Here is a 27417-nt window from a genome sequence, read left to right as displayed (position 1 = left end):
TGTAATATTGTACGCCATAAAACTTTTATAACCATTCATTAGTATATAGGCTAGGCTACTGTGAAGCAATAGTACTGATTACACTAGGACACCATCAAGCAATCACACTGCTGCTTCTTCATTATATGAAGAATGAATTATTACACCTGTAAATAAAGATTTCTTTTTCACATTATCCTTCCATTTTTGATATCTAGCGTTAGTAATATGTATATCTACAGTGTTTTGTATCATTTAAGATAATACTGATGTAGATACTGACAGATGATTCATCTTGTAAACAGACAACATAAACTTACAGTATCAATAAATACAGTACAAAACTGTAAATATATTCTCTCCCAGGATTTTCTTCTCCTCCCCTCAACCACTTAGGATTTTCTTAATTACATTTTCTTTTCTCCAGCTTACTTTATTCTAAGAATACAGTATATAGTACAATTTACATACAAAATATGTATTAACTATTTTATCAGTAAGCATTCCAGTCAACAGAAGGCTATTAGTAAAGTTTTTGAGGAGTCAAAACTTTCAGTTGGATTTTCAACTGTGCAAGAGTTTGGCACCCCAACCCCTAAGTTGTTCAAGGTCAACTGTATCTGTAAACTAAAGAAAGTACAAACAAAAGGAGAAGGCAAGTGTATTCCAGGCTGAGACCTGAACTGAAATGAGGTCTACTTTTCTGCTTCAAGCAGAAAACATTTCATTACAAGCACATTTCACTGTGGCCAAGTCGCTCATTGAAAGACTCTTCCCCTGGTTTCTGACACAAGACTTTTGATTTTTCTCATATTTTCTTAGACCTTTCTTCACCATTTTCTCAAAGCCTAAATCCTTAAGCCTTTTCATTCTACACTTTCTCTTTGATTCCTGGTGCTTTCCTTTGAATACTTCCTCTAAACTTAATTGTCATAACATACCAAAATAAATGGAAGATTTTCATAAAGGAAATGGCATTCTAATCCTAAAAACAAGATGAAAGATGAAATAAAACAATAAAATAGAACAAAAGTCCTAAAGGATTATGTTTACATAATTCTCTTTGCACAAAGACGTGCGTTATTTAGGTACATAATAAACACTTTTGGTTGCTTCTAAAGCTCTCTTCATAACCTGATCAAGAGCCAACATCTTACCTTCACCAGGCTGTGTATACTATCCCATTACAGGGTCAGGCGCACACTCAGTAAAAATCAATAGTTCCTGAAATACGTTTTCCATCATTGGCAAGCTGGCCAATGAAATAATTTTTAAACAAATGACTCAAACCAAGTCAACTTATTTAACTGTTTTCTATATCTCCATTTTTGACAGATCAAAACTCAAATCCAGAGCTTCTCCATGAACTGAACACTGCTCATCTCTTCCTACCACCCCTCACACACACAACTAACCCAAACCACTTACTATTTTCCAAACACAGTTACTGTCATTTCACAGTTCTGTGGTCTGCAGATCTCCTTCTATCCGCAATATCCCTCTCTGCCTCCATTCACCAAAAAGTTCTTATGGCTCCTTCAAAACTAAGATAAAACATCTCATTTTGTGACCCCTTCCATAACCCCTCCCACCCTACTTCATACCACACACTAGGATATCATACCCTCTTTTAGGCCTCTTAGTGTGCCTTATACACAACCTATTAGAGCACCCATCAGCTTACAGTGTAACTTTTTCTTTTTGTATCAGCCTACAAGGCTGATGTCTTATTGGCAAAGACCACGTCTTATTCATTTTGGTATCCTAACTACAATCGCTGCCAAATTCTCAATGCATGACTGTGGAATGTATAAATGAGTGACTGACAGGCTTCTTGAACATAAATGTAAATTTAAAGAATTAGAAAAATCAATGGGTAGGAGACGCTTCAATGTGCTGCAAACTCTACCCTCAAAAATCTGCAAAGTTTACAAAGGTAGATGTGGAGGAGTCAAGAGCAGGACTTATAGTAAACACGGACTCACTGGTGATTCTCACTGCCCGGTCAGTGCGGAAATCCTCGGTGTCTGGTTCGTCAAGGTCATCCAGGAAATTATATTCTGGATCGTCGTCATCATCTGCCTCATCTAGGGAAAAAGAGACTTATTCTTAACTCTGTACTCTATATGAAAATTTAAGATTTTCAGCACCGTAAGAATCTATTCCAATAATGAACATTTAATCGCTTCTCAGCCTTTTGGCTAAGATCAAGTGCAATAATGAACATTTATTAAGTTTTTAAATAACTTGCTGTTTTTCCCCCTCAGTGTCTTTGCACAGATCATTTCCCACAGCTGACTCATCTCACCTGTTCTCTCCAATATGTCAAGTTCCTTCCTTCTTTCCAAAAAGACTTAAATCTCTCAAAATGCAGCAAAAGCCAGAAAACTGAACATGTAATTTATCTCAGTAATCCCACTTAGAGCAGTGCATCTCATGAAAATAGTATTTTGGTGAAACTATTTATACAAAGGCATTGATAGTGAAAAAAGAAATGACTCTAATATACATATAATATATACACATTATATTATGACCATAATTATGATTCCTTAGTATAAAACAGTATATACATATAGAATGTAAACATTCCACACATGTTCAGTACATGCACGACAAAGTGCAACACACTATAATACAGACACAATACTCATAAGTACGAATAATAAGACTCAGAAATAACAAAAAATGTTAAAAAACATTTGTTATGTCAATGTATTGAAATATGGGTATTCTTCTCCCTCATAATTTGCTCTAACATTGATACTATGATGTCTTTTCAATTCCTAAATAAAAATTGTGGAGTCATTAAATTATAGAATCGTTATTGTAAGGTGATATTTTTCCTGGGGCAACTTTAGATCAGTGCTGTCTAAGAGAACTTCCTGCAATGATGGAAATGTTCTACATATGCCTGCTCTACAACAATGGTAGCCACTACCCACAAAAGACAACTGAGAATTTGAAATGTGGTTAGTGTAACTGAGGAACTGAATTAAACCAAAAAAAGTCTACCAAAAGAGAATAACTAAATTCCTTACCACTATGCAGCCATTAAACAGGAGAGGGAGAGCTCTATGTATCACAACAGGAAAACGTCTAAATTATATTGTTAAACGAAAGAAGCAAGTTGCAGATGCAGGACAATATATATAATGATTCCTTTCATTAAAAAAAACTGTTATTTGAGATAAATATGTAATTGATTGAAAACACCAGAAAATATCTAGAAAGAATTAACAAAGACTAAAGAATAGAACTCTTAATTTTCACTTTCTGCCTTTCCATAATGTTTTAATTTTTCATAATAAATGAGTATCATTCATTAAAAATAAAAATACACATTTTTGATTCATAATCACTGGAAAATTTGTACCAATAAACCCCAAACTAAACTGATATTCTTTAGTCAACTTTTCTGTTTATAATATGTGAATTTGCACTGTTTATACAGAGCTACTTAAATGTGAAGTCTTTTTTATCCATCTGTGGGTTTATCTCCCCAATAAAAATGTTTTAAATCCTTAGGCATGGAATCCTATCTTCCTAATCTCTCTAGTACTCTCCATATATGTCTCTTTATAGCAGGTTCTTTAGAAATACTGCTGAATAATAAAAGTTCTGGGAAAAACCTGTAACACATGGATAGTGTATACAGGTTTAGATCCTCATATGTATAGGTGCAAAAACTACAATAGACAGTTTCTGCCCACACCATAAAAATGGGTCAGCCAATATTCTCAGGGAATCCCTTTGGCAAACATGTTGAAAAATCTTTTGGAAAGGTTTCTTCTGAGTTCTGCTTAGCTTTTAGCATCTTGGTTGTGGAACCTGCCCTCTGGGTCTAATTATTTTTCTGACGGATTAACAATGTCAGCATCTACCCAGCTGATCTCAATTTGGTGTACCCTCCAGTGCGGTCTTTTAATTATTTTTGCAAATGAGATTCTCACATTTAATAATATGTAGGAACATGTGAAAATAGTTAGCCACATAATGCTACAAAAATAAACCAGCATATGGCTGAAGTTTGGTACTGGGATCGCTAGCATCATTTCCTATTTACCAGCACTCAGTAAATTCAGCTAGTAGATCTGGAGATCCAAACCTACCCTATTCACTGGCTTTGTGTTTTCTTTTTTTAATCTGTCCTAATAAGTTAGAAACAAAAAAATACTGTTTTGAAGAAAGGGGATTTTCACCCTCCCTACGAACCATTGTTCTATTTCCTCAATGGACCCTTATACGCTCTTATTTCTCCCAGACTAGTAGTTTCCAGCCTTTAGGATACATAAGAGTGAGATTCCCAGACAATAACCATTAGAGATTCTGATTCAGTAGGTATGGAGTGAGGCCCTGGAACCTGTACCCTTAATTAACACCACCCAGCACATACATCCTTATACTCCCTGATTCTGATTCAAATTCTAGGGACCGTATTATGAGAAACACTGCCTTGGACTCAAAATCCTGACTGCCAACTCTGGCCTTTCCTCCCCAATAGCTAGCATCTCAGCTCTTTCAACCAAGGTGATAACAATCAGGGTACCAAATAAAGCTACACTAATAAAGCAATGGGAACCTGACTTAGTTACTGTCAATATTTTGTCTTAGCTTAGGTCTAAGGACAAAATGCAAAGCTTGCTTATGAAGAGTCATACTCATTTAAAAATTGCTTTAATCTCCCAGAGACTTTTTTTTCCCCCAGAGACTTCTTTGATTGAGACATGCTCCTAGACTATTATGTTGGCTTTCAAATACTAGCAGTATAATAAACTGATTCTATAACACTAAGCAACACAACGAATTTCTCTGAGATTTCTACAAAATGGATAGAATTATCTTTGTCCCTATTCATTCCCTTCTGCAGAGATTTTAAGTCTTAGTGTCAGGGACCTCAGGGCAGGCTGACAGAAAAAGGAAGTGTCAATAAATTAACTTTAAGAGAATTATAAATCCTGGAAAAAATGACACGAAAAAAACCTTCATGTGTATAGATATGTACATTTTTCTGGGGATTGGCTGCATAGCTTTCATCAAATTCTCAAAGGGGTGAGTAATGAAAAAGCCAGAAGCTTAGACTCCTATCAGAAAGACTAATGGAATAATATATCAGTTGTCAATCATTAAGGAATTGACTTTCTCGTTAATATTGACTCCAGTTCCTGAGTTGATGACTCAGGTGCAAATTTCATCTTTTTCTCTTTCATACAAGTTTGTGCATTTTGTGACTTATTAGCACTTCTGCTAGAGAAGTGGGTGGAAAAGGACAAAAATGCTAAGATTCAAACCAATTTGCTTCTTGTCACCTGCCTTCTCTAAACGTCTAGGGAATTTAAATTTAGGACTAAAATTCTTGCTATTGCCACATTAATGTGGACAACTAAAAGGTAACGACATATTTGAAAACTCTTAGAGATGCATATCAAACTATTATCAGTGATCCCTTTTGGGTATGAAACTGTCATCATGGGGAGGGGCTTTAATAGTTTTCTTTATACAATATTTTGTTTCGTTATATCAAGCATGTATTACTCATAATACAAAAAAAGAGAAAACTCTGAGGATATACTCTACAGAACCCATTATACATACTATCTTACTGTCACATCCACCCATCTGCCTCCTCTCCTATCACTTTGTCAAGTATTTTTCAAAGGTCCATCTCAATTACCACTTTTACATATGGCTATCTCTGATCATACTAAACAAGAATTCTCTCTCCCTCTTCTAAAACCTTAGAACAGCATTTATGCCACTTTTACGGTGTATCTGAGTTTATTCAACTTCATTCATCTGAAACATATCATGCATCTAACAATGGACCAGGCACCATTCATACATGTTTACTGCCTAACAAAATGATTCTGTTCCTTCATCTCTCACAGAACCTAGCACAATGCCTTGTAAAAGGAAAGTACTCGATAAACATTTGCCAAATGATATGCAATATAATTATCAAAAGCTTTATAAGGTAAATGTAAGGACTTCTTTCATTCACTGATCTTGATTTATTCTTGGCCATATCTACCCAAACATTTACTCAGTCTATTTCCATCCAAACTATATGTTCTCTTATTTATCTTAAAGCATTATTCTTTTCAACACAAAAATCTTTTGGTAGTTGTTCTTAGAAGACAGGAAAAAGAATAAAGATATGCTCTGTAAGTTGTTTGTAATTAACATTGATAGGAAAGGATCCGATTCAGAAATAGGAACGACTATGGCTACAGATTAGGGTGAGATAGTGGGTGACTCTGTTCCACATAAAAATGCAAGTAAGAGTTTGACCTTGGTTCAGTTTTACACTTTTTTTTTTAAAGTGTGAGTCTTCCACAGCACAACTAGTAAGAATAGCCTGGTCACTCCCCACTGAAGAGAGTCAAAAGGAAACAACAGTAACACAGTTGCTTTGATTCCATCAAAAGAATATGACATCATCTGGAATTACTACAAACAAAGTCAATCTCTTATTTCCTCTAAATCTAAAGAAACATTGCACAAAATTATGAATGGTGTCTGATTTCCACTATAACATGCGTTTTAAAAAAATCACCATGACAACTTCAGCGATGTTTATTTCACTGTTTCAAAGTAAGAACTTTCACTTATATTCTAAAACAAATAAGGGTTGCACCGTGTATGACTGTAGTCAACATTGTTTTTGTCTGATCAACGTTCCTTCCCTACCTCTGGAAATACTATCACTTCTGGGTAACTGCCTACTCCAAACACACTATTCTATGAGGTGCTGCCAGTCACAGGACTCCATGCTGAAACAGTCTCCCTAGCAATCCCATGCAATACCAACAGGGTGGGCATGTGATCAAACCAAGCCAACTGGAGTTGTTCCTCTAGATTTTTCCAACTGGATCCTGTAGGAGAGAGTCCTTCTGATGTGGGGACAAAGCAAAAAGTAAATGATGTGCTTATGACCATAGTTCCAGCCTTGTAGAAAAAAAATAGGTTTGAGAATGGAGTTGACTGACAAAAAGAAGTAGCGGTAACAGCTGCAGAGAGGGAGGTGGGCCTGAACAGTGCCTCACTTCCACTGCAGGTTTTTCTGCTCTTCCCAAAGCCTGGTTTCTTTTGACTGACCTTCAGCAACTGAGAGTCAGGATTCTTTCACTTGCATCATGAAGACCCTTAACTAACATGATAGCCTGTGAGTGAGTCCATACACTCTCATGAAATCATATATAAAATTATGTGTGCATTTATGGTTCATGGGAGGAAACTTAGCATTCAAATGATTTCCCAAAAGACTGTAAAACAGAAAAAAGGGAGTGGTGGGTGGAGGGGGGAGAAGAACATTTCCTCATTTAGAGTGAACTGTTAAATGCAAAATTAAATCAACTAACCCAAAACACCCCTTCTTTAAGCTTTTAACTAATGAAAATTTTACCACAAAGATAATGGACAGAGTAGATAATAAATGCAAACAAAGCCACTGACCTTCATTCCCCACATCATCATTCATGAGTCCCCCCAGCCACATCTTCCAGTCCTCATCATCTGCTGTGTTGGGGTCATACATGTCGGGGGTGATATCTGGAGCTCGGAGCTCTGCCTCTAGTTGCCCCAGGGGAACATCTTTCAGAGGCATCTTAGAGCGAGTTCGGAATGCAATGAGACTGTCATCCATGGGCTAGCCAACAGAGAAGGAAAAAACATATCACTGAATGCCTACTGCTTTCAATTTCTCCAAACTTCATCATATCCTATGTGCTTCTCTTCTTAGCTTAAACCACAAGGTCTCTTCTCTAAATAATTTGGATTTATTACTCTTTGAGAAACTTTAAGGACAATAACATCCGTTTTAAAACCAACATTCCAGGAACATTTATAACAGCTTTATTAAGATATAATTTACATACCATAAAACTCACCCTTCTAAAGTGTATAATTGAGTGGATTTTACTATATTCAAAGAGTTGTGGGACCTGATATCACCACTATCTAATACCAAAATGTTTTCATCACCCCCAAAAGAAACTCCCTCCATTCCCCTGAGCAGTCACTTCCCATTCTGCCCTGCTCCCACTCCTGGATAACCACTAAATTTCTGTCTCTATGGATTTGCTTATGCTGGACATTTTATATAAAAAGATTCATACACTTTATGCGACCTTTTATCTCTGCCTTCTTTAACTCAGCAAAACATTTTCAAAGTTCATCCATTTTGCAGCATGTATCATTACTTCATTCCTTTTTATTGCAAAATAATATTCCATTATATGGATATACCATATTTAGTCATCCATTTATCAACTGATAAAAACTTGGGCTGTTTGCATTTGGGGGCTATTACAAATATGCTGTTATGAACATTTGTGTACACACTTTTGCATGGACATATGTTTTCTTTCTTTTTTTTTTTCTTTTTTTGTTTTTGTTTTTTCGTTCATATGTTTTCAATTCTCTTGGAGTGAAATTGTTGGGTCATATGGTAACTATGTCTAACTTTTTGAGCAACCACCAAACCGTTTCCCACAGTGGCAACACAGTTTTACATTCCCAAAAGCAATATGAGGGTTCCACATTTCTTCACATCCTCGCCAGCACTCAATATTATCCATGTTTTTTTTTATTATAGCTATACTAGTGGGTGAGAAGAGGTATCTCATCATAGTTTTGATCTCCATTTTCCTAATGACTAATAATGTTGAGCATCTTTTCACGTCCTTATTGGCCATTTGCATACTTCTTTGGAGAAATGTCTATTCATATTTTTTGTCCATTTTTTAATTGGGTTGTCTTTTTATTGTTGAGTTATAAGAGTTCATTATACATTATGGATACAAGACCCTTATCAGATAGGTGATTTGCAATTATTTTCTCCTGTTTTGTGGGTTGTCTTTACTTTTCTGATATATCCTTTGAGACACAAAAGTTTTTAATTTTGATGAGGTCAAATTATTTATTTTTTCATCATTTGCACTTTTGGTATTATATCTAAGAAATCACTGCCTAATCAAAGGTCACAAGGATTTACTGTTTTCTTCCAAGAGTTCTATACTTTTAGCTCATACATTTAGATCAATGGTCTATTTTCAATTAATTTTCATGTGTGGTGTGAGCAAAGGGTCCAACTTTATACTTTTGCGTGTGGATTTCCAGTTGCACAGCACCATTTGTTGAAAGACTATTCTTTTCCCATTAATTGGTCTTGGCACACTTGTCAAAGATTAACTGACTACAGTTTAAAAGTTTATTTTTAGACTCTCAATTCTGTTCCATTGATCTGTATGTCTATTCTTATGCCAGTACCAGACTGTCTTGATTTCTGCAACTTTGTCATAAGTTTTGAAATCATTAAGTACAGACCTCCAACTTTGTTCTTTTTCAAGACTGTTTTGGTTATTCTGGGTCCCTTGCATTTCCATGTGAATTTTAGGATTAGCTTACAATTTCTGCAAAAAACAAAGCAGCTAGGACTTGGATAGGGATTGTGTTGAGTATGTAGATCAGTTTAGGAAGCTATCCCTAGACTACTGCAATAATATCTTAATAGATTTCTGTTTCCTCTCTTGCTCTCCTATAGTCAATTTCCCAAACCTTAACCAAAGGGACATTTTTTTTATTGAAGTGCAGTAGATTTACAATCTTAGTTTCAAAGCAATTCAGCTATACTTATACATACACATATATTTTTTCTTTTCAGATTTTTGCCATTACAGCTTATTACAAGAAATGGAATATAGTTCCCTTTGCTACACAGTAGGTCCTTGTTGTTTATCTATTTTATAGTACTATGTATCTATTAATCCCAAACTCCTAATTTACCAAAGGGACATTTTTAACATCAGTCAGAAAATAACACAAAAGATTTCCTAAATGTTAAAATAAAATTAAACTCTTTATAATGGTTTTCCCAAAACCCTCATGATCTAGCTCTTGCCTAGCTCTCTGACCTCATTCCTACTACTCTCTCCCATGATCCCTATACTTTGGCTAGTTTTTGTCCCTTGAACATGTCAAGACTGTTCCCATCTTAGGGACTTTGAATGTGCTGTTTCCTCAATATGTAATACTTTTTCCCCAGATTTTTTAGACACCTGGCTCCTTCTCATTCAGATCTCAGTTCAAATGTCATCTCTCTAAGGAGGACTTTTTGGAGCATCCTAGGTAGAGTACTCTCACAGGCACTACCTTATTTCCTTGTTTTTATTTAGTTTATAGCACTTACCACATGAAATTATTAATGTGTTCATGGTTCCTCTCTCTCCAGCAGACTATAAGCTCTAAGAAGAAAGACCCTCTCTGTCTTGTACACTGCTATTCCCCAAGTTCAATCATTCAGTATGTGTAGGAATAAATGGTAATATAGAACACTATTATACCCCAACACTATTATTCTTTCACTCCAAAGCAGGGTGATTAAATTAAATGGCCCTTTCATATCTGTTTTATTCAATATTCTGTTTTTAAAGCCTAGGACTGACATATTTTTCACTGACCTAGAAGACTGATGGGGAAAACCTGAACATTAAAAAGAACTGGCTAAATGATGGAATTTAGAAAGTCATCATTTGACAATGACTACAGTAAATAGCAATGACTGTTCCAATCAATAATAAGCAATAGATGCTAAAATTAGTGGGTGAAAAGATGTTTGGCCTCAAAGATACATACTAATTAATTTTAAAATGGAAAAGTAATAATTTTACAGTAAGGAAATCAAGCAGACACCACCATAACCATATGATCAAAATTAACATGACAGAAGCCATGTTCCTCATGATATGAAGCACTGAAAAGGACCCATCACTTCTGTGGTAAATCTGTTTATGGGGAAATATCAGAAAAATCAAAATTGAAAAACATTCTGTAAAATAATTGTTCTATATGGTTCAAAAATGTCAAGGTTATAAAAGACAAAGATTAAGAAACTGTTTTAGATTAAAAGAGACTAAGAAACAAGGTAACTAAATACAATATGTAAATCCTAGATTGTCTCTCAGGTCAGAAAACAAAATTTTTTTCTTTTGCTTTATGTAAATAACATTATTGGGAAAATTGGTAAAAACCAAATAAAAACTTTTTAAAATTGAAGTACAGTTTTAAAATTGAAGTACAGTTGATATACAATATTATAAAAGTTACAGGTGTACAATATAGTGAGTCACAATTTTTAAAGGTTATATTCCATTTAGAGTTACTATAAAATATTTGCTATACTCCTCTTGTGTCAGCTGTGGGTCTGTCATGCATGGCTTTTATTGCATTGAGGTATGTTCCTTCTATGCTCACTTTTGGGAGAGCTTTTATCAAAGATGGATGTTGAATTTTGTCAAAAGCTTTTTCTGCATCTACTCAGATGATCATATAGTTTTTACTCTTCAATTTGTTAATGTGGTATATTACACTGATTTAATATTGAAAAATCACTGCATCCTCACCCTGGGGTAAATCCCATTTGATCATGGTGTATGATCCTTTTAACGTATTGTTGGATTTGTTTTGTTAATATTTTGCTGAGGATTTTTGCATCTATGTTCATCAGTGATACTGGCCTGCAACTTTCTTTTTTGTGTGTGCTATCTTTGGTTTTTGGTATCAGGGTGATGCTGGCCTCACAGAATGAGTTCAGAAGTCTTCCTTCCTCTGTAATTTTTTGGAATAGTTTGAGAAGGACAGCTGTTAAGTCTTCTCTAAATGTTTGGTAGAAGCCATCTGATCCTGGACTTTTGTTTGTTGGGAGCTTTTAAATTAGTGATTCAATCTCATTACTGGTAATTGGTCTGTTCATATTTTCTGTTTCTTCATGATTCAGCCTTGGGAGATTGTACCTTTCTAAGAATTTGTCCATTTCTTCCAGGTTGTCCATTTTTTTTTACTGGCACATAGTTCTCTGAAGCAGTCTCTTATGATCTTTTATATTGCTGTGGTGTTGGTTGTAACTTCACCTTTTGGTACAATCAGTACCAAACTGACAAATTTAACCAACTGGTAAAATCCAAATAAGGACTTTATATAATATTACATATCCTCATTTTCATAACCAATGTCCTCAATTTGGGGAAATATACACTGAGGTATTTAGAGGAAAAAGAGCATCACGACTGTAACATACTTCAAAGTGATTCAGAAAAAAAAAAAAATATGTGTACAGAGAAAGAAAGGAGAGAATGATAAAGCAACCATAATACAAGTTAATATTTGAGGAATCTGGCTGAAAGCTGTACCTATGTTCCACATTTTAAAATGCTCTCTGTCACATACTTTATTCACTTCTTAGGACCTGCCACTGTCACATAAAATAGTACAAAATAGAGTACCAAGGACTAACAACTTCGTAATTCTTACTTATATCAGAATTTACCATCTTCCCTTCTCCTTCCCCAATCTGAGCAACAACCAAATTACTCCATTTGACTTTCTCAGTAATTTAGAATTATAATGTTTACCTGGAAAGAATCCATGCAGACCGGACTGGAAGCCAGCTCCTCATCTACCGCATGTAACTTCTCCATGAAAGTACTATCCTTGGTCTGCTTGGGCTTTGGGGGAGGCGGGGGCCCCATGGGCACTACCTCAGCACTGATGTGCCTGATGGCAGGTGTGGTGACTTTCTCAGCCTGATTAAAAGAGGCAATTATGTTAAAAAATGAAAGGGAGGGGAAAAAATGAGCGAGAAGAGAGAAGCAAGTCTATCATATGCTAGTGATGGGAAAAAATGAGCGAGAAGAGAGAAGCAAGTCTATCATATGCTAGTGATCTTCTCTTCCCATCTAGAAAGAGGCATATAAAAACAAAGGCACTGTTGACCACATTAATCTAATTAGGTTTTATCTTACTTCCAACAAAGCCAGGAAGACACTACTTAGGTTACCAAAAGTGGGAAATATAATATAAATGGCCTTAGAACGGTATTAGAAAACACATATGAAAAAGAGAAGCGTAGAAGAAAAGCAATTCTGTCATCACTCATATTTGGTCCCTTAATAAGAATTCAGAAATCTCTCGTCACTAAGTTACAGTATTCTCTCAACTGTTCACTAATTTAAGGGACTTTGAAATCAACTGGTTAGTTACAACCGGTCACAAATACCAGGAAGATAATGGCATGATTACTGATCTTCAATTATGTTTGACAAAGGGTGAGAGCTCAGAATCACCATAAATAAATTATCTATTTATACAGTTGAATAACCTACTTACACAGTTATCTCTACTTTACCTCTTTAGTATGCTGTAAATTTACCTCTGATAATATGCCACTCTCCTCATCTGTTTCAGTCATCTCAGAAGACTGCCTCAATCTGGATTTCTTGGCCCCACGTGGAGATGAAGCAGTGCTTTCAACATCACTTTCCAATAAACTCTATAAAACAAATCCAGTTCACTTTCACATCTATGCCCCTACCTCATTCCACTAAGTTTGAACTATCTCAAGAGAATGAATCACAAAACACCAATCACTGAATCGGTCAGAGTAAGAGAAAACAAAATTTAAATAAAAGCTTAATTTTCTAAAGGTGGGAACAGGGATCAGATCACTATCCTCATCAGCAGTGCAAACTCTGTAAAATTGTAAGGCACTAGTTTAAAATCATTTAACATCAAGTCAAAGAACACAGTAAGAAAGAGAATATTACATAGCTATGAAAATGAACAAACCACAGCTATAAGTAACACTATAAAGGAATCTCAAATGACTAACGTTGAACCAAAGAGGGGAAAAAAATCACACAAAAGCATACACTATGGTTCCACTTACACAAGGTTCAGAAACAGTAACAAAATTGAACTATAGTGTGTAGAGCTGCATATTTAGGTGGTATAATGATAAAGAGAGGCAAGGAAGTAATTACCAAGAAGTCAAGATAGTGGTTATCTACAGGGGAAGAGAAGTGATTGTGATTAGGAAGGGCATATAAGAGGAGTCTGGCAATGTTATCTTTAATGACTCTGAAGGAAGTTTCATGAGAATTAGCTTTATAATTATTTAAGCTGTATTTTTTATTTTTATTCTATGCACAGTTCTGCAAGTCATATGTATGTAAAATATTCATAAGATGTGAAAAAATTAAGGGAGCATGAAGAAGAGAAAACACCTCACATTCTTGGATTTATGCTAAGAAATGAGTAGAAAAAAGATCTGTGTTTCAAAGCTCTCTCTAGAACAGGCGACATTACTAAGGAAGCAAAGTACACTGTCATACTGAGTCAAATTTTTTCTATATTACCAACTAACACTCCCAGGGGTAACCACTGACCTCTTCAGCGGTCTCATCCTCCTCTTCATCATCTGGCTGGTACTCCTCATCGGAGGAATCGTCGTCTTCAAGGTGGATATCCACAAACTGAGGAGGCTACATAAGCACAATTACAGAAAGAAATGAAATGACAGAAAACACAAATCACACGTATTTGGAAAATAAGGGGAAGAAAGTAGAGCAGGAGAAAAAAGAAATCCTAAGAGCACAACAAACAGCTAAAGCAAATTATAAGAGGCAAGAGTTAAAAAGATCCCTAGCATGAGAGTCAAACCTAAGAGTAAAGGAATGAAAAAAAAACAAAGCTGGAATTAAAATGAAAACACAGGCCCCCAAAAAGTTAACAAATAGAAAGGTTTCAAAATGATGTCCTCCCAGAAAAGAGTAAGAATTACAGCTTCCAAGTTTACCTTAATTTCATTGGCCTTCTTAATTGGTGAAATATTCCATGTTGGAATTACCTGCCAACAAAGAATGAAAATAATTAACTTCTCTTAATTGAAATAGGCTATCTTCCATTTTTACTTCTTTACCATCACAAACAGCCATCAGACTGACATGTAGCTGCAGTGATCTAAGGGTACTGATTATCCCCAAGGACACACTCGCAAATATTTATCAGTGCCTGAGAGAAGAATTTCACTTCATTTCATCAGCATTTCTGCCTTAAACCTAGTTAGATTCTGTATTATCTGTAAATGGACAAAGTGTCTGTCTTGTCTACCTTATATCACAGTTTGGGTTCACATGGAATAATGAATGTGAAAAACTATTTGTAAACAACAATGGTACACAAATCTAAGATATTATAGGTGACAGGAGCCTTTTGCCGTCAGTATTTTTTTAATCAATTACTTAAATCCACCGTAAGTATGCCTCCAAAAACTCATCCATGAAAAATTCTGAGGGAAGGATTTAGAGGTGAAGTGCCAAGTTGTACACAACTCATCTTCAAACAGTACAGGAAAAAACAATAAATAGACATAGAGAGATATAAAGCAAATATGTCAAAATTTTGCAATTGTTAAATCTAGACAGAACCTAGATTCACTGTAAAATTCTTCCAACTTTTTGTGTGTTTTAAAACAATAGAGTTGACAGGGGAGAAGTTTTCTTGTTTGTTTTTTTGCTTTTTAAGAGACGCTAGCTTTTGGTTTATTTGAAAATAGAAAATGCATCGAGCCCCAAAGACCACACCCAATGTGGTCAGAGACAGCCGAAGAGCAGCCCTGGCAGGGTGATGAGGGGGAGAAGTTTTTAAAAGAATTCTTTAAAACCTCTTCCATACTCCTGACAAAATGCCATTAGAGTGTATAATTTCTTGACCATCTAATTATGAACCAATCAAAATCATCTTATGAACAAAATCCAGTAAGTCATTAGGTTCTGTTTCTATAAGAAGTCTGAGGCCCTCCACATCTCCTCAGCCCTGCCATGTTCTGGCTACTTACCTAGCTCTGTGTAGCCTGGCCCAAAATAGGGTAAAAGGAATGATATGATTCAGGGCCATAACCCTTTCATCTTTGTTTCTGACCCAATCAATGTCCTTACTATCAAATCCATCAGGAAGCAGTCAGTCTATTAAGCATTAAGAAGCAAGAGACCTGGACTCTAATCCTTGTTCTCCCACATAAACTACAGTCTGCGTTGTCCAACTTCTCTACAACTATATACATGGTTGGTAAACATAGTCCAGAGCCTGATTTGGATCTCCTTGGGGTTTTTTTAGAAACAATTATGGAATTAATGTTAATTATATTCTATATGTCAGGCTGACTTCACAGAACTTCTGTCTCACTGATGGCTGCTTTCATCATAGCTGCCACATGCTCATTTGTGATTACTTCCTGGAGAAAGATAAAATTTCATTTAACTAGAGTTAGTCAATGAGACCAAAAAAAAAAAAAAAAAATTACAGATGCAGCTGTCAAAAAAAACCAATGCACAGGGGAGCAGAATTTGCCACCCTAAAATATGTTTCTTTGGCATTAAAAAAAAAAGCCATTGTAAACTTAGGCTGCATCAAGGGGAGATACGGTATCTGGAACATTGAGAGGATAGCCTAAATTTAATCTGTACTAGTTAAACCACATCTGGATATGGATACACTTTTAAAAGGATATGGACAAACCAGAATCATATGGAAGAAAGAGATCATATTGGTGAAGGTACTCAAAGTCTTGTCATATGAAGACCAATAAAAATTGGGGGATACTCAGCATCAAAAAATGTTATGGGGGAGGGTATAGCTCAGTGGTAGAGTGCATGCTTAGCAAGCATGAGGTCCTAGATACAATCCCAGCACTTCCTTCTAAAAATAAATAAGTAAATAAACCTAATTACTTCCCCTCCCCAAAAAAAACCCAAATCAATCAATCAATCAATCAATCAATCAATCAATCAATCCTAATTACCTTCCCTCCCCCCAAAAAATATTATGAAAAGATATACTGGTTTTCCTCAACTAGAGGAAAGGTCATGCGGAAGAAGAACAGCCATGTCTTCCATAGGGCTGCAAGGAACAGAATCAGACAGACAAATACTACAATATGCATTTTAGGTCTACGGGCCAAATATTCCTTACTCTCAGAGACAGAATGGACTCCAGCAGGGCTGTCACCTGCCTTGTCACAGAAGGTAAGTACAAGCTGGACAAATGCTAGTTAAGCAGATATAACATGGTTCCCAGCGTCAAAGGGCCTGCTGTACCAGTATGCTTCAAAAGTCTTCAAGTGGTTTTCACATCTTAGTGTGCAAAAGAATGTACTGTTATGTTTTTAGCAATGCGCATTCCCTGGCCCTACCCACGGGTCCCGATTCCTAGGTTCGGGGTAAGCTCAAGCATGTGCATTTTTAATAAGCACTCCTGAAGGACCTCACACCAGGGGGATCTTGATGCAAGTGGTCCCTGGGACATAATTTGAAATATACTACTTTAAACACTCTGCCACATACCTCACAACATGAATAGAAAACCTGACCTCACTCATCGCTCTCAACTATTCCAAATGGTTATCTACCTAGCACTTCCAGAAAGCAAATAAAATAAAAATAAACTATGTTAATGATTTCATACATTTTGTCTCTACATGTCTACTTGTCTTTTACAAATATTTCTTCAAGGAGGCAAACCCAGATCGTGATAAATCTTCCCTATATTTTTTTTCCTGGAATTAGATATTATTTACAAAGCTAAACAAACAATAAAGAAAAAACAACACCCACCACTCCTTTTTCCACCACTTCCTTTAGTTTAGAGCGTGTCATTTTGGGCTCCTAAGAGGGAAATATCAGAAGAAAACAGTCAATAAAAATATCGAGTGATTCTTGGGTTTTGCGATGCTAACCTTGCCCCCAACTGTCAAATTATTTACAAACTCCCAAGTGATCCCGCACACTTAGCCAGTTTCAGACAGCTCTGTTTCATGACATTAAAATAACAATAACTACTCACAAACATGGGCATATCTTCTGTCTCGCTGATGGCTGCTTTCATCATAGCTACCACGTGTTCATTTGTAATTACTTCCTAGAGAAAGATGAAATTTCAATTAATCCAACAAAGATGCATCACCTAGATAATACCCATCTTTCTCTAATCCTTGTAGACTTATGTAGAGGATAAATGAGAGCTAGATACTCATATGGCTTCAGATTAGGGTAAAGCAAGGCAACTGAAAGCAAAGAAGCTTCTTTGCTTTCAGTTGGAGAGAAGTACACAGCTTCAACCAATGTAGCAGCAAACAGACCAACCTTATTGGTGGCTACTAAGAACAGGAATGGCTCACATAAAAAGAGATTCTTAAGCAAAACGGTAATAAACAATAAAGCCTTTATAAACAGCCGCATTGCTACATATCAAAGAATATGTGCAAAGTAGTGTAAGCTGTTAAGTGCAGCATCTTTTCAGACACATCAGCCCACAAAAGAGAAAATCCACAACAAACATTATCATCTTCAAATCTTCTAAACAATACAATAAACAATCAAATCAGTGGAAGGAAGCAGAGTAACAGTTTATCTTCCCAATTAAGCTCTTTACCATGTTTTCAGATTTCAAACTTGTGCTGAGTTTAAAGAGAAAGCTGTCTTAAAATGTTAAGTATTTTGCCACAGGTAACTCACAAAATTAGTAATTCATACATCAAGAGTCAAGAATTTCCTAAGGGGGAGGGAATAGCTTAGTGGTAGAGCGCATGCTTAGCATGCATGAGTTAGCATGCATGAGGTCCTGGGTTCAATCCCCAATACCTCCTCTAAAAATAAAGAAATAAATCTAATTACCTCTCCCCTCCAAAAAAAGAATTTCCTGAATATTGGAAATGGAAAAAGTTCCATTCCAATTACACGGCTGCCCCAGCCTTACTCACATGAAGGATGTTTCGCACGTTGACTGCTGTTAGGTTGTGCTGCTTGGCCCCGTCCTCTAAGGTGCGGTCAAGCACGTCATCCAGCTTCAGGTCACAAGCCAAAGTGCCTTCTTCCTGACCCCGTCCATCTCTTTTCTCTTGGTACCCTTTTTCTTTTTCCGTCTTTTCTCATTTTCTTCACTGTCTTGCTCTTCTGCAAATAAACCGAGAACATCACCAGAATCTGCACAAGCAACTGTTCCCGGAACTTAACCCAAAAAGCCAACAGTGAAAGAAAAACAAGTTGCCAGCTATCTGGCCCTGGAAGTCAAAGAAGACTCTGATATGACAGTGGTAGTAATGGTGGATGTGGTACCATTGTCAGAGTAGTAACACCTAACATCACTGAATATTCATTTTATGTCAGGCATTCCTCTATACGCTTTATAAATATTAATTCACCTACTCCTCATAACAACCCTATGAGGTAGGGACTATTATTTTTCCCACTGAACAAAGGAAGAAAATGAGGCAGAAAGATTAAGAAACTTGCCCAAGAGCTAGTAATGACAGAGCCATGTTTGGAAGCCACACACTCTAGCTCTAGAACCTGCTGTCTTACTTATTACTCTACACTGCCCAGATAATACATCAGAAACCCTGGGTCTGTGTCCCAGATTGACAAATTAACTGGGTAACCTTGGCAATAGAATCTTATTTTTTTCTTTGTAAAATACGAATACCTGCCCATCAGGGATGTCATGCAGATTAAGTAAAATAATATATATCAAAATGCTTTACAACCAGTATTATACAAACATAATTTATCATTATTATTAGACTATTCAGTCTAGAAAAGAGAAAAACAAGGGGCAAGCCAATAAAAATCCACTCTGAACCATACAAAAAAGGGGGGGCAGGGGAATGAAGTACCTCTATTCTACAAGAAAGGAGCACAGATATAACCAGACAAAAGGAAAAGCTTCTTAATTATAAGAATCTGGTAAGTCTTGAAGTAGATTATCATGCAACACCAAAATGAAGTTCTCATCTCTGACACTATTTGGTCTGCTATTGTCTGAAAACAAAGGATTAGAGAAGATTAACATCACAATGACCTTGGTTTAAAAAGACTTTATGACTTTCAACGTGCAGCCTGGCAGCATTTACTCAATGAAAAATTATTAGTAACTTTAAACAATTGCTTTTGCACTTGTGAACATATATCAAGAATTTGGTAAGTGTTTACAATTTTCAATCTAATAATTCTCCTTCTTAAGGAAATAAGTAGACATGTAAAGACCAATAACCAAGTTATTCATTTCAATATTAGTTTTTCTATTTTAACTGAAGTATAGTCGGTTCACAATGCATTAATTTCTGGTGTGTAGCATAGTGACTCAGTTATACATACATATTCCTTTTCATATTCTTTTTCATTATAGCCTACCATAAGGAACATTATTTTAGCAAAAATATGGAAAACACCTAAATGTCTATCAAAAGAAGAAAAACACACAATCTAAAAGGTACAAGTTATGTTTTATTTAGGGACCTTACTGAGGACTATAAGCTGGGAGACAGCCTCTCAGATAGTTCTGAGGAACTGCTCCGAAGAGGTAAGGGAGAAGCCAGGATATACAGAAGTTTTTGATGAAAAAAAAAAAAAGATCAGTGCAAATCACAAAAAAAATAGACATCTCAAGTTAATAATTTTAGTGCTTTTCTATGCATGGGAAGATGCAAGAGTCTGGGCTCACTGAAATTATTCCTCAGTTAATCATCTTAACTATCTAGGGCCAGTATCCTATTTTTCTCCATCCTGAATTCCCCTCAGGGCACACACACCAGAGGAGTCTACGTGGCTGATGGCTTGATGGCTACCAACATTCATTGTTTACTGGAATGGCAGGCAATATCTGCTGTTTACTGAAAGGGCAGGCAACACTTTTGTCCACGTGGCCAATATGAAAGAATGGTTAAGTGAACACTAGTACATCCACACACTGGACTGTAACTGAGCCATTAAAAATTGTCTTTTTACAGGGGTGGATATAGCTCAATGCCAGAGTGTGTGCTTAGCATGCAGGAAGTCCTGGGTTCAATCCCCAGTACTTCCATTAAAAAAAAAAAGAAAACAAGTCAAAGACCTATCAATAAAGGCGAATTAAACTACAGAACATATATACAATGGAATGGGGGAAAATGTATTAAGAAAATGAAAAATAAAGCTATGAACATGTATAACTTTAAAAACTTAAGGCAATTTATTTAAGCAATTTGAGAGGGACAAATTAAAAATGTCTACAAAGAGTTTCTAAAGATATAGAAAAATGTTTGATAATGATTTTTAAGGAAAAAAAGGCAGAATTCAAACATACACATTTTACATTTATGGAACCTAAACAAAAATGTGCTGCCTTGAAGTATATCCCAACAAAGTGATAGATGTAAAAGAAATATAAAACTCTAAAAAGTATCAGAAATTGATACAACATTGTAAACTGACTATATTTCTATATATATATATATATATATCCACAAAAAAACTCTAAGAAGTATCCAAAAAGAGATAAGGCCCTTTACTAATGGTCATTTGAGAAAGCAGCAAAAGGAGAATTACATAGCATAATACGTAACAAAGCTTTCTAAAAACCTTTGTATACATATCTTTTCCCGAAGTCTCTCTTCTCACCTCATTTACCCCTTTTCTCCATAAACTCCAAAACTCTTCTCTCTCTTCACCACTCTTGACTCTTCTCTTCACTCCTCCCTTCCCTCTTACATCCTTTCTCATGTAGAGCAATTTAGACAGTTCTTGGCTTCTGCCATTCACCTTTCCTTCCTCATCTTATCAGCACTTTAACAATGACCTGGTCCTTGCAGAGCAAGAAAAGGATTTCTGACACCTGAGGAAGTTCAGATTGAACATTATATTCAAATCCTATCATATGGTTAGTAACACTGTTAATTCCAAAACTGACCCTGGGGGGAAAAAAGTTCGAAAGACACAAGTTAAAACTATTAATATCATACTAGAAATAAAAAAGATTGTTATTAATTAAAAATTAACCTAAATAAATAAATAAAATCTTTACAAAATTTAGACCTATAAAAAGTAACCAAAATTCATAGAAATGAAGGCCAAAAAAGGAAATTTACAATGGAAGCAGCTAAAATTCATGAAGTTTTATACAGATAGTTGATAAGGAATCAAATTGTCTTCTAAAACAGTGCTTTTCAAACTATCTGGGGCAAAAAACTAGTTTTGTTTTTGACCAATCCATTATAGACTCATATTTCTATAAAATAAGAATATAGCCATAATGTCAAATGTTACAACATTTTTAAAGTTTTACTCTCAGTTTCCCTGAATTATTTTGTTTCAAATCAGGAACAAACAGTTCTCAAACCAGCACTGGTTCTCAGGCCACACTCTCAGTAACACTGCTTTAAAATATACACTGAAAAACTTCAAAACAAATACAATAAAGACAAATACAAAAAATAAGAGAATTGTAAAGAAAACTTATAAAATTAAAATGGGGGGTGGGAAGGGACAGACTGGGATTTCAAAATGTAGAATAGAAAAACAAGATTGTACTCTGTAGCACAGGGAAGTATATACAGGATCTTGTGGCAGCTCACAGAGAAAGAGAATGTGACAATGAATGTATGTATGCTCATGTATAACTGAAAAATTGTGCTCTACACTGGAATTTGACACAACATTGTAAAATGACTATAACTCAATAAAAAAAATGTTAAAAAATGGAAATAACAAAATTCACTGCAGAAAGTATCTTTTTCTGGAAAAATTATCAGAGGTAGCATAATTCCCATTTAGAATGGCTATCTTATAAACAAAGAATCAAAGTAATCACTGTGAGGTTAAATCATCCCATCTAATTACATCCCCTGAAATCATATCACACATATTTCTCTTCTGATTTCTAATTTTACTGCTAAGCTTATTAGGGAATGTGTGTTATAAAGAAAATCTAACACATTCTAATACACTGCACAGACAATGCAGAAAAGAACAGATAATTTTGAACTATTTCTTTCTCTGTTTTAGAATTAATCCTTCATCTTACTTTTAAAATATTGGGATACCACTGATCCTAAGAATTCTAAAGAGATAAAATTAAAATATTAAAAAAAGGAAAGCACTCTATAAAAATCAGGCTAAAATAGATAAGAAAATTTAATTTTTCCTTCCATGATTAAGATAGGAGGTAGCTAAGATACTCGCTGAGAAGTAGACTTAATGATTTAAGCACTAAATTAAAAGTAAAATATACTGTAAATGTACTATAAAGTGGATGATGTCAGTAAAGATATAGGTGGGTTCTCTAATATCTAAATCACCAAAGTTGCTTTGATGTATGAAAACAGTTGCTTAACAGCCCTATCAAAAACACACGAAGGACTTCTGGATCTGGCCACCGCAATGCATTTTTTATCAGATGAAACCTTTCTTCTTGTGACTGTGAAACTATACAAAACTATAAAACTACATAAAAGCAGAATAAAATATATACAACAGTTTGAAAGCACTGGAGAACCACCTCTACAGAAGTGATAAGGAGCTGTGATCTTTCAGAAAAGCGAAGCACATAAGGAGAATCCAAGCTGAAAGCATCATTTTTTCTTGACTAAGAAGCCAGAGATTTGGAGCTACCAAAGCAGCTGAGATTGGGGGAAAAATTCTGCAGAGGAGGAAACAAAGGGAAAATGAGCCACAGAAGTCTCTGTTCAAACTCCTCTTACGACTATGGTAAAAACTTTTTTTTTTTAAAACCTCGAGCAGGGAGTCATGAGGTCTGCTGTGAATTGGGAGGGGCAGGAGAAAATGTCAAACATGAGTTTTATATCTCTTGCCATGGTTTTTTCTTTTTTTTTTTTTAATTTAAGTGTAGTTGATTTACAATGTTAGTTTCAGGTATATATGCAACATACATATATAGTTTTTCTTTTCAGATTCTTTTCCATTATATGTTATTACAAGAAATTGAATATAGGTCCCTGTGTTATACAATAGGTCCTTGTTCTTATATCTATTTTATATATAGTAATGTGCATCTGTTAATCCCAAACTCCTCATTTATCCCTCCCTCACCCTTTCCCCTTTGATAACCGTAGTTTGTTTTCATAGTCCGTGAAGGACTATGGTTAACCCTTAAGCTGTGCATGCATAGGACAAAACTCTAAGAAACCCAGCAGGAGAGAGTCACGAGGGAGATCAAATGTAGAAATTTCTCACTCCACAGCAGTGGGAAGACAAAGGTAGTTCAAGTCGTGGAAAGGAGGCAAAGTCTTCATTAACAGCACAGCTTTTTTAGTAGTGTTGAAACCCAAGAGGAACCACTCACTAGAAATATAGGCCACAATCCAGAAGTAAATAGAAAGCTGAAAGAAACTAGCCTTAATATAGCATAAAACCAAAGCTTGGCAGAATTTAAGTGATCCCTCAAAATTATCTGCCTGCCAGAAGAAAACATAAACCTTTTCAGAGGAAGATAACAATACCAAAGCCTCTAGAATTTTTCATCCACAATGTCCAACATCCAACGTCCTAGGTTCAGTCCCTAGTACCTTCTCTAAAAAATAAATAAACCTAATTACCTCCCCTCCAAAAAAAAAAAAGAGAGAGAGAGTCATAATGTCCAACATCCAATGAAAAATTAAAGCATGGGGGGGAGGGTATAGCTCAGGTAGTAGAGTGCATGCTTAGCATGCACCAGGTCCTGGTTTCATTCCCCAGTATCTCCTCTAAAAATAAATAAATAAACCTAATTATCTCCCCCCCACAAAAAAATTTAAAAATTAAAAGTTAAAAATAATAATAAAAAGAAGTGTTTATTCACTTGCCTGTGTTAAATTTCAAAATAAAAACGTATTTCAAAGAAAATTAAGGGAGGCCTAATCCTATGACCTGGCAATTCCACCCAACAAAAACTAAGCACATATGTTCACCAAGAGATCTACAGTAGAATGTTCACAGAATCCTACAACTGCAAACCATCCAAATGCTCAGTAAGAGCTGAATGAAAAAAGAAAATGTAGAATATTCAAACATAATACTATATATCAATGAAAATGAACAGTCTACAAGTACATGCAACAATGTAGACCAATTTCATAAACATAATGTTGATCAGGAAAAGGCAATCTCAAAACATACATACATACGATTCCATTCACAGAAACTACAAAACAGGTGAACTAACCTATGCTGCTAGAAGTCAGGATAGTGACTACGCATGGGTGGAGTGTTGGTATTTCTGGGTTCTGGTAATAATCTGTTTCTTGATCTGGTTGCTGGTAACATGGGTGTAATTCAATCTTTGAAAATTCAGTGAAATTGGATATCTTGGGATATGTGCAGTTTTCTGCACATTACACTTCAATAAAGAGGAGGTTTTTTAGGTTTAAAGAAAAGAAAGCCTACCCATTGGAATAAAGAGTCCACCATCCTCTGTCTCTTCCTCAGTTTGGTGAGCTAGAGTCCTGAGGGGCTTTTCTTGATGAGACGCAAGGACATCTGGCTGGGATGATTTCCTAGGCTGGGCTGCTGGTTTTGTAGAGTGGCTGCCTGATGACAGTGAAGGCATCTCCCCTTCAGAATGCATTTGAGGTTTTCCTGAAAGAACCACAAATATTGCTCCACACTCTGTCCATTCTCAATTATACTCCGTTGTAAAAATTAGTATCTTGTTACAAAGTACTTTTTAGTTAGATAACTTCATTAATGATGCATATTTTACACAGGTATTCTTCTCTTTTAAAGACACTGTCCTAAGAAAAATACTGTAATCAAAGCTCAGGTCCAATTTACTCATCTGTAATGTCAGGGAAATGAACTAGGTAATTGCTAAGGTCTTTCTAGTTCTAATATGCTTTGAGTTATGCATTTTTTGCTATGGAAAAATCGTATCCATAATTGTAGGGGGGGTTATATTCCTGATTACTGAGGGATATTTTATAGATGACCAATGACATCACATTTAATCAACTATAAATGATATATATTACAAAATGTCCTGAACTTCTGACTCTGCAAATCAATTCTACAGAGCACTAGAGTAAAAATTACCATAAAACTATAAGTATATGGTTCTATAGTTCATTAGACAACTTTCTCCTTTCTCATCTCAACTCTTAATGAGTGCTATCTTTCTTTTATGTAGGGGGGCATTAAAAAGACAAAGAAACATTCATGTAATATTATCAAAAGTAAACATTAGAATCAAGTTGTCACAGGAAAAATACATATAGGCTTGTTTATACACAGAATAGATAAAGAGTAAATGCAAGGAATTGTTAAATAGTGATTGCTTCTGAGAAGAGAACTTGGGGAACAAGAGGACAAAGTAAAAAGATGCCTAACTTCCACTGTTTACTTTCTGTATTTAGGGATTTCCATGTTTGTGTATTACAGTCAAAAAAATTTTTTTCAAAAAGAGATCAAGTTATTTGTTCCTGAGCTCTTTTCAAAATAGATAGCCTTTATACTTTTTTGGACTGCTATTTAATCAGCATTAGCCAATTCAACTGGCATATAAATAAGATTTTAAATTGGAGGACCCTCCCCACCTCAACAAAGGAAAAAAGCCTTTATTTTCAACTAAAGTATGAATCAATCTTTAAATGTATTTACCCTCAATCTTACTTCTTTTACTTCTGGAGCCCACGATTACTTCACAATGTCAAAAGGTGATAGGCTTTGGCTTTAATAGGGACTGTAATAGGGACTGTTCAACAAAGAATTAAATCCTAAATCCATCAAATCAAAAGTTCCTCCCAGGCAAATTTCTTATAAGAGGGAGGAACATCAAACAATAGCACAGCAGAGCTTCCTCATTTAATCAACAATCTTTAATAGTTTTTAGAATTAATGTCTAACATTTAAAAGCTGAACTGACACAAACGATTTTTCTAAACAAACATATCTAAGCAAAATACAGAAGGTCAGTTTGGAAGGCAGAGTTTCCATTGATACTTTTACTACCTAAAACATTTGGAACTACTCCAAAAAGTTTCTCTATATAGAGAAAATATTATTTTTCTTTGCATCCTTTTCTTTCTCTGACCCCATCACATTGCTTCTCCATTTAATTCCCCTCTCACAGAACCCCTTAGGATCCCACTCTTCCTTTCCTCTATCAATGTGCTAAATGCGAAAGGCTTTCGAAAGAGAAGTCAAGAAAGGTAAGAGATGGAGAAGGAAAAGCCTTATTCAGAGCTTATCTGTTACTTGTTTACTGCCAGCCTAAGAACTATTCACTGATAAAATGAAAATAATTAGCTGAGAACTATAAAAACTAACTAATTATAAGCTAAAATCTGCCTAAGTTAATCATTTTTAAAAAGCAAAGAAAGGAAAAAAAGGCCTAATTAGAAATTAGGGTATGTAAATCAATTTTAAAAGAATAATTAAAACTCTGAGAATAAACACCAACACAGAGAAAGGTTTAATCATTAGCACCTACAGTCTAGAAATATGATTTAACAGTGTATATCTATTGAAACACAATGCGGATACTTTTAAATGACCCAGATGTTTTTTTCTGGTCCCCGCTCCCATATAATCATAATCAAAAGACTAAAATGTTACTTAAAAAAAAAGTAACAAAAAGAATATGCACTAAATTATAAAAGTAATTACTCTCAGTAATAAGATTATGGGTGATTTTATTTACTTCTTTCAACTTTTCAATATTTTCCAAAATACACATATATGAATTTTCAATATTCCTTCTTTCTTCCTTTCTGCTTTTCATGTTACATTTCTGTGTGGCAAAAAAAAAGAAAAGTTACTTGGGGGATAGACACTCATAATGTATTTCTTTTACTGGCATTAC

At 35.3% G+C, this 27417-nt stretch overlaps 1 protein-coding gene across 1 annotated transcript in view; it reads right to left on the bottom strand.

The window, feature by feature from the left end:
- The window catches only part of GON4L (gon-4 like), a 62639-nt gene that overhangs the window by 32918 nt on the left and 2304 nt on the right, over window positions 1-27417 (bottom strand). The window contains 11 exon segments of the mRNA XM_032464079.1: window positions 1965-2066; window positions 7435-7627; window positions 12390-12560; window positions 13187-13306; window positions 14202-14297; window positions 14612-14662; window positions 17427-17477; window positions 17656-17730; window positions 18572-18708; window positions 18711-18764; window positions 25005-25196. Coding sequence (XP_032319970.1) covers window positions 1965-2066; window positions 7435-7627; window positions 12390-12560; window positions 13187-13306; window positions 14202-14297; window positions 14612-14662; window positions 17427-17477; window positions 17656-17730; window positions 18572-18708; window positions 18711-18764; window positions 25005-25196 — 1242 coding nt within the window.

This window comes from Camelus ferus, chromosome 21 (assembly GCF_009834535.1).
Source record: "Camelus ferus isolate YT-003-E chromosome 21, BCGSAC_Cfer_1.0, whole genome shotgun sequence".
In the NCBI taxonomy this organism is placed as follows: Eukaryota; Metazoa; Chordata; class Mammalia; order Artiodactyla; family Camelidae; genus Camelus; species Camelus ferus.
The sequence above is the reverse complement of the archived record's forward strand: the minus strand, read 5'-3'. Positions and strand labels throughout refer to the sequence as shown.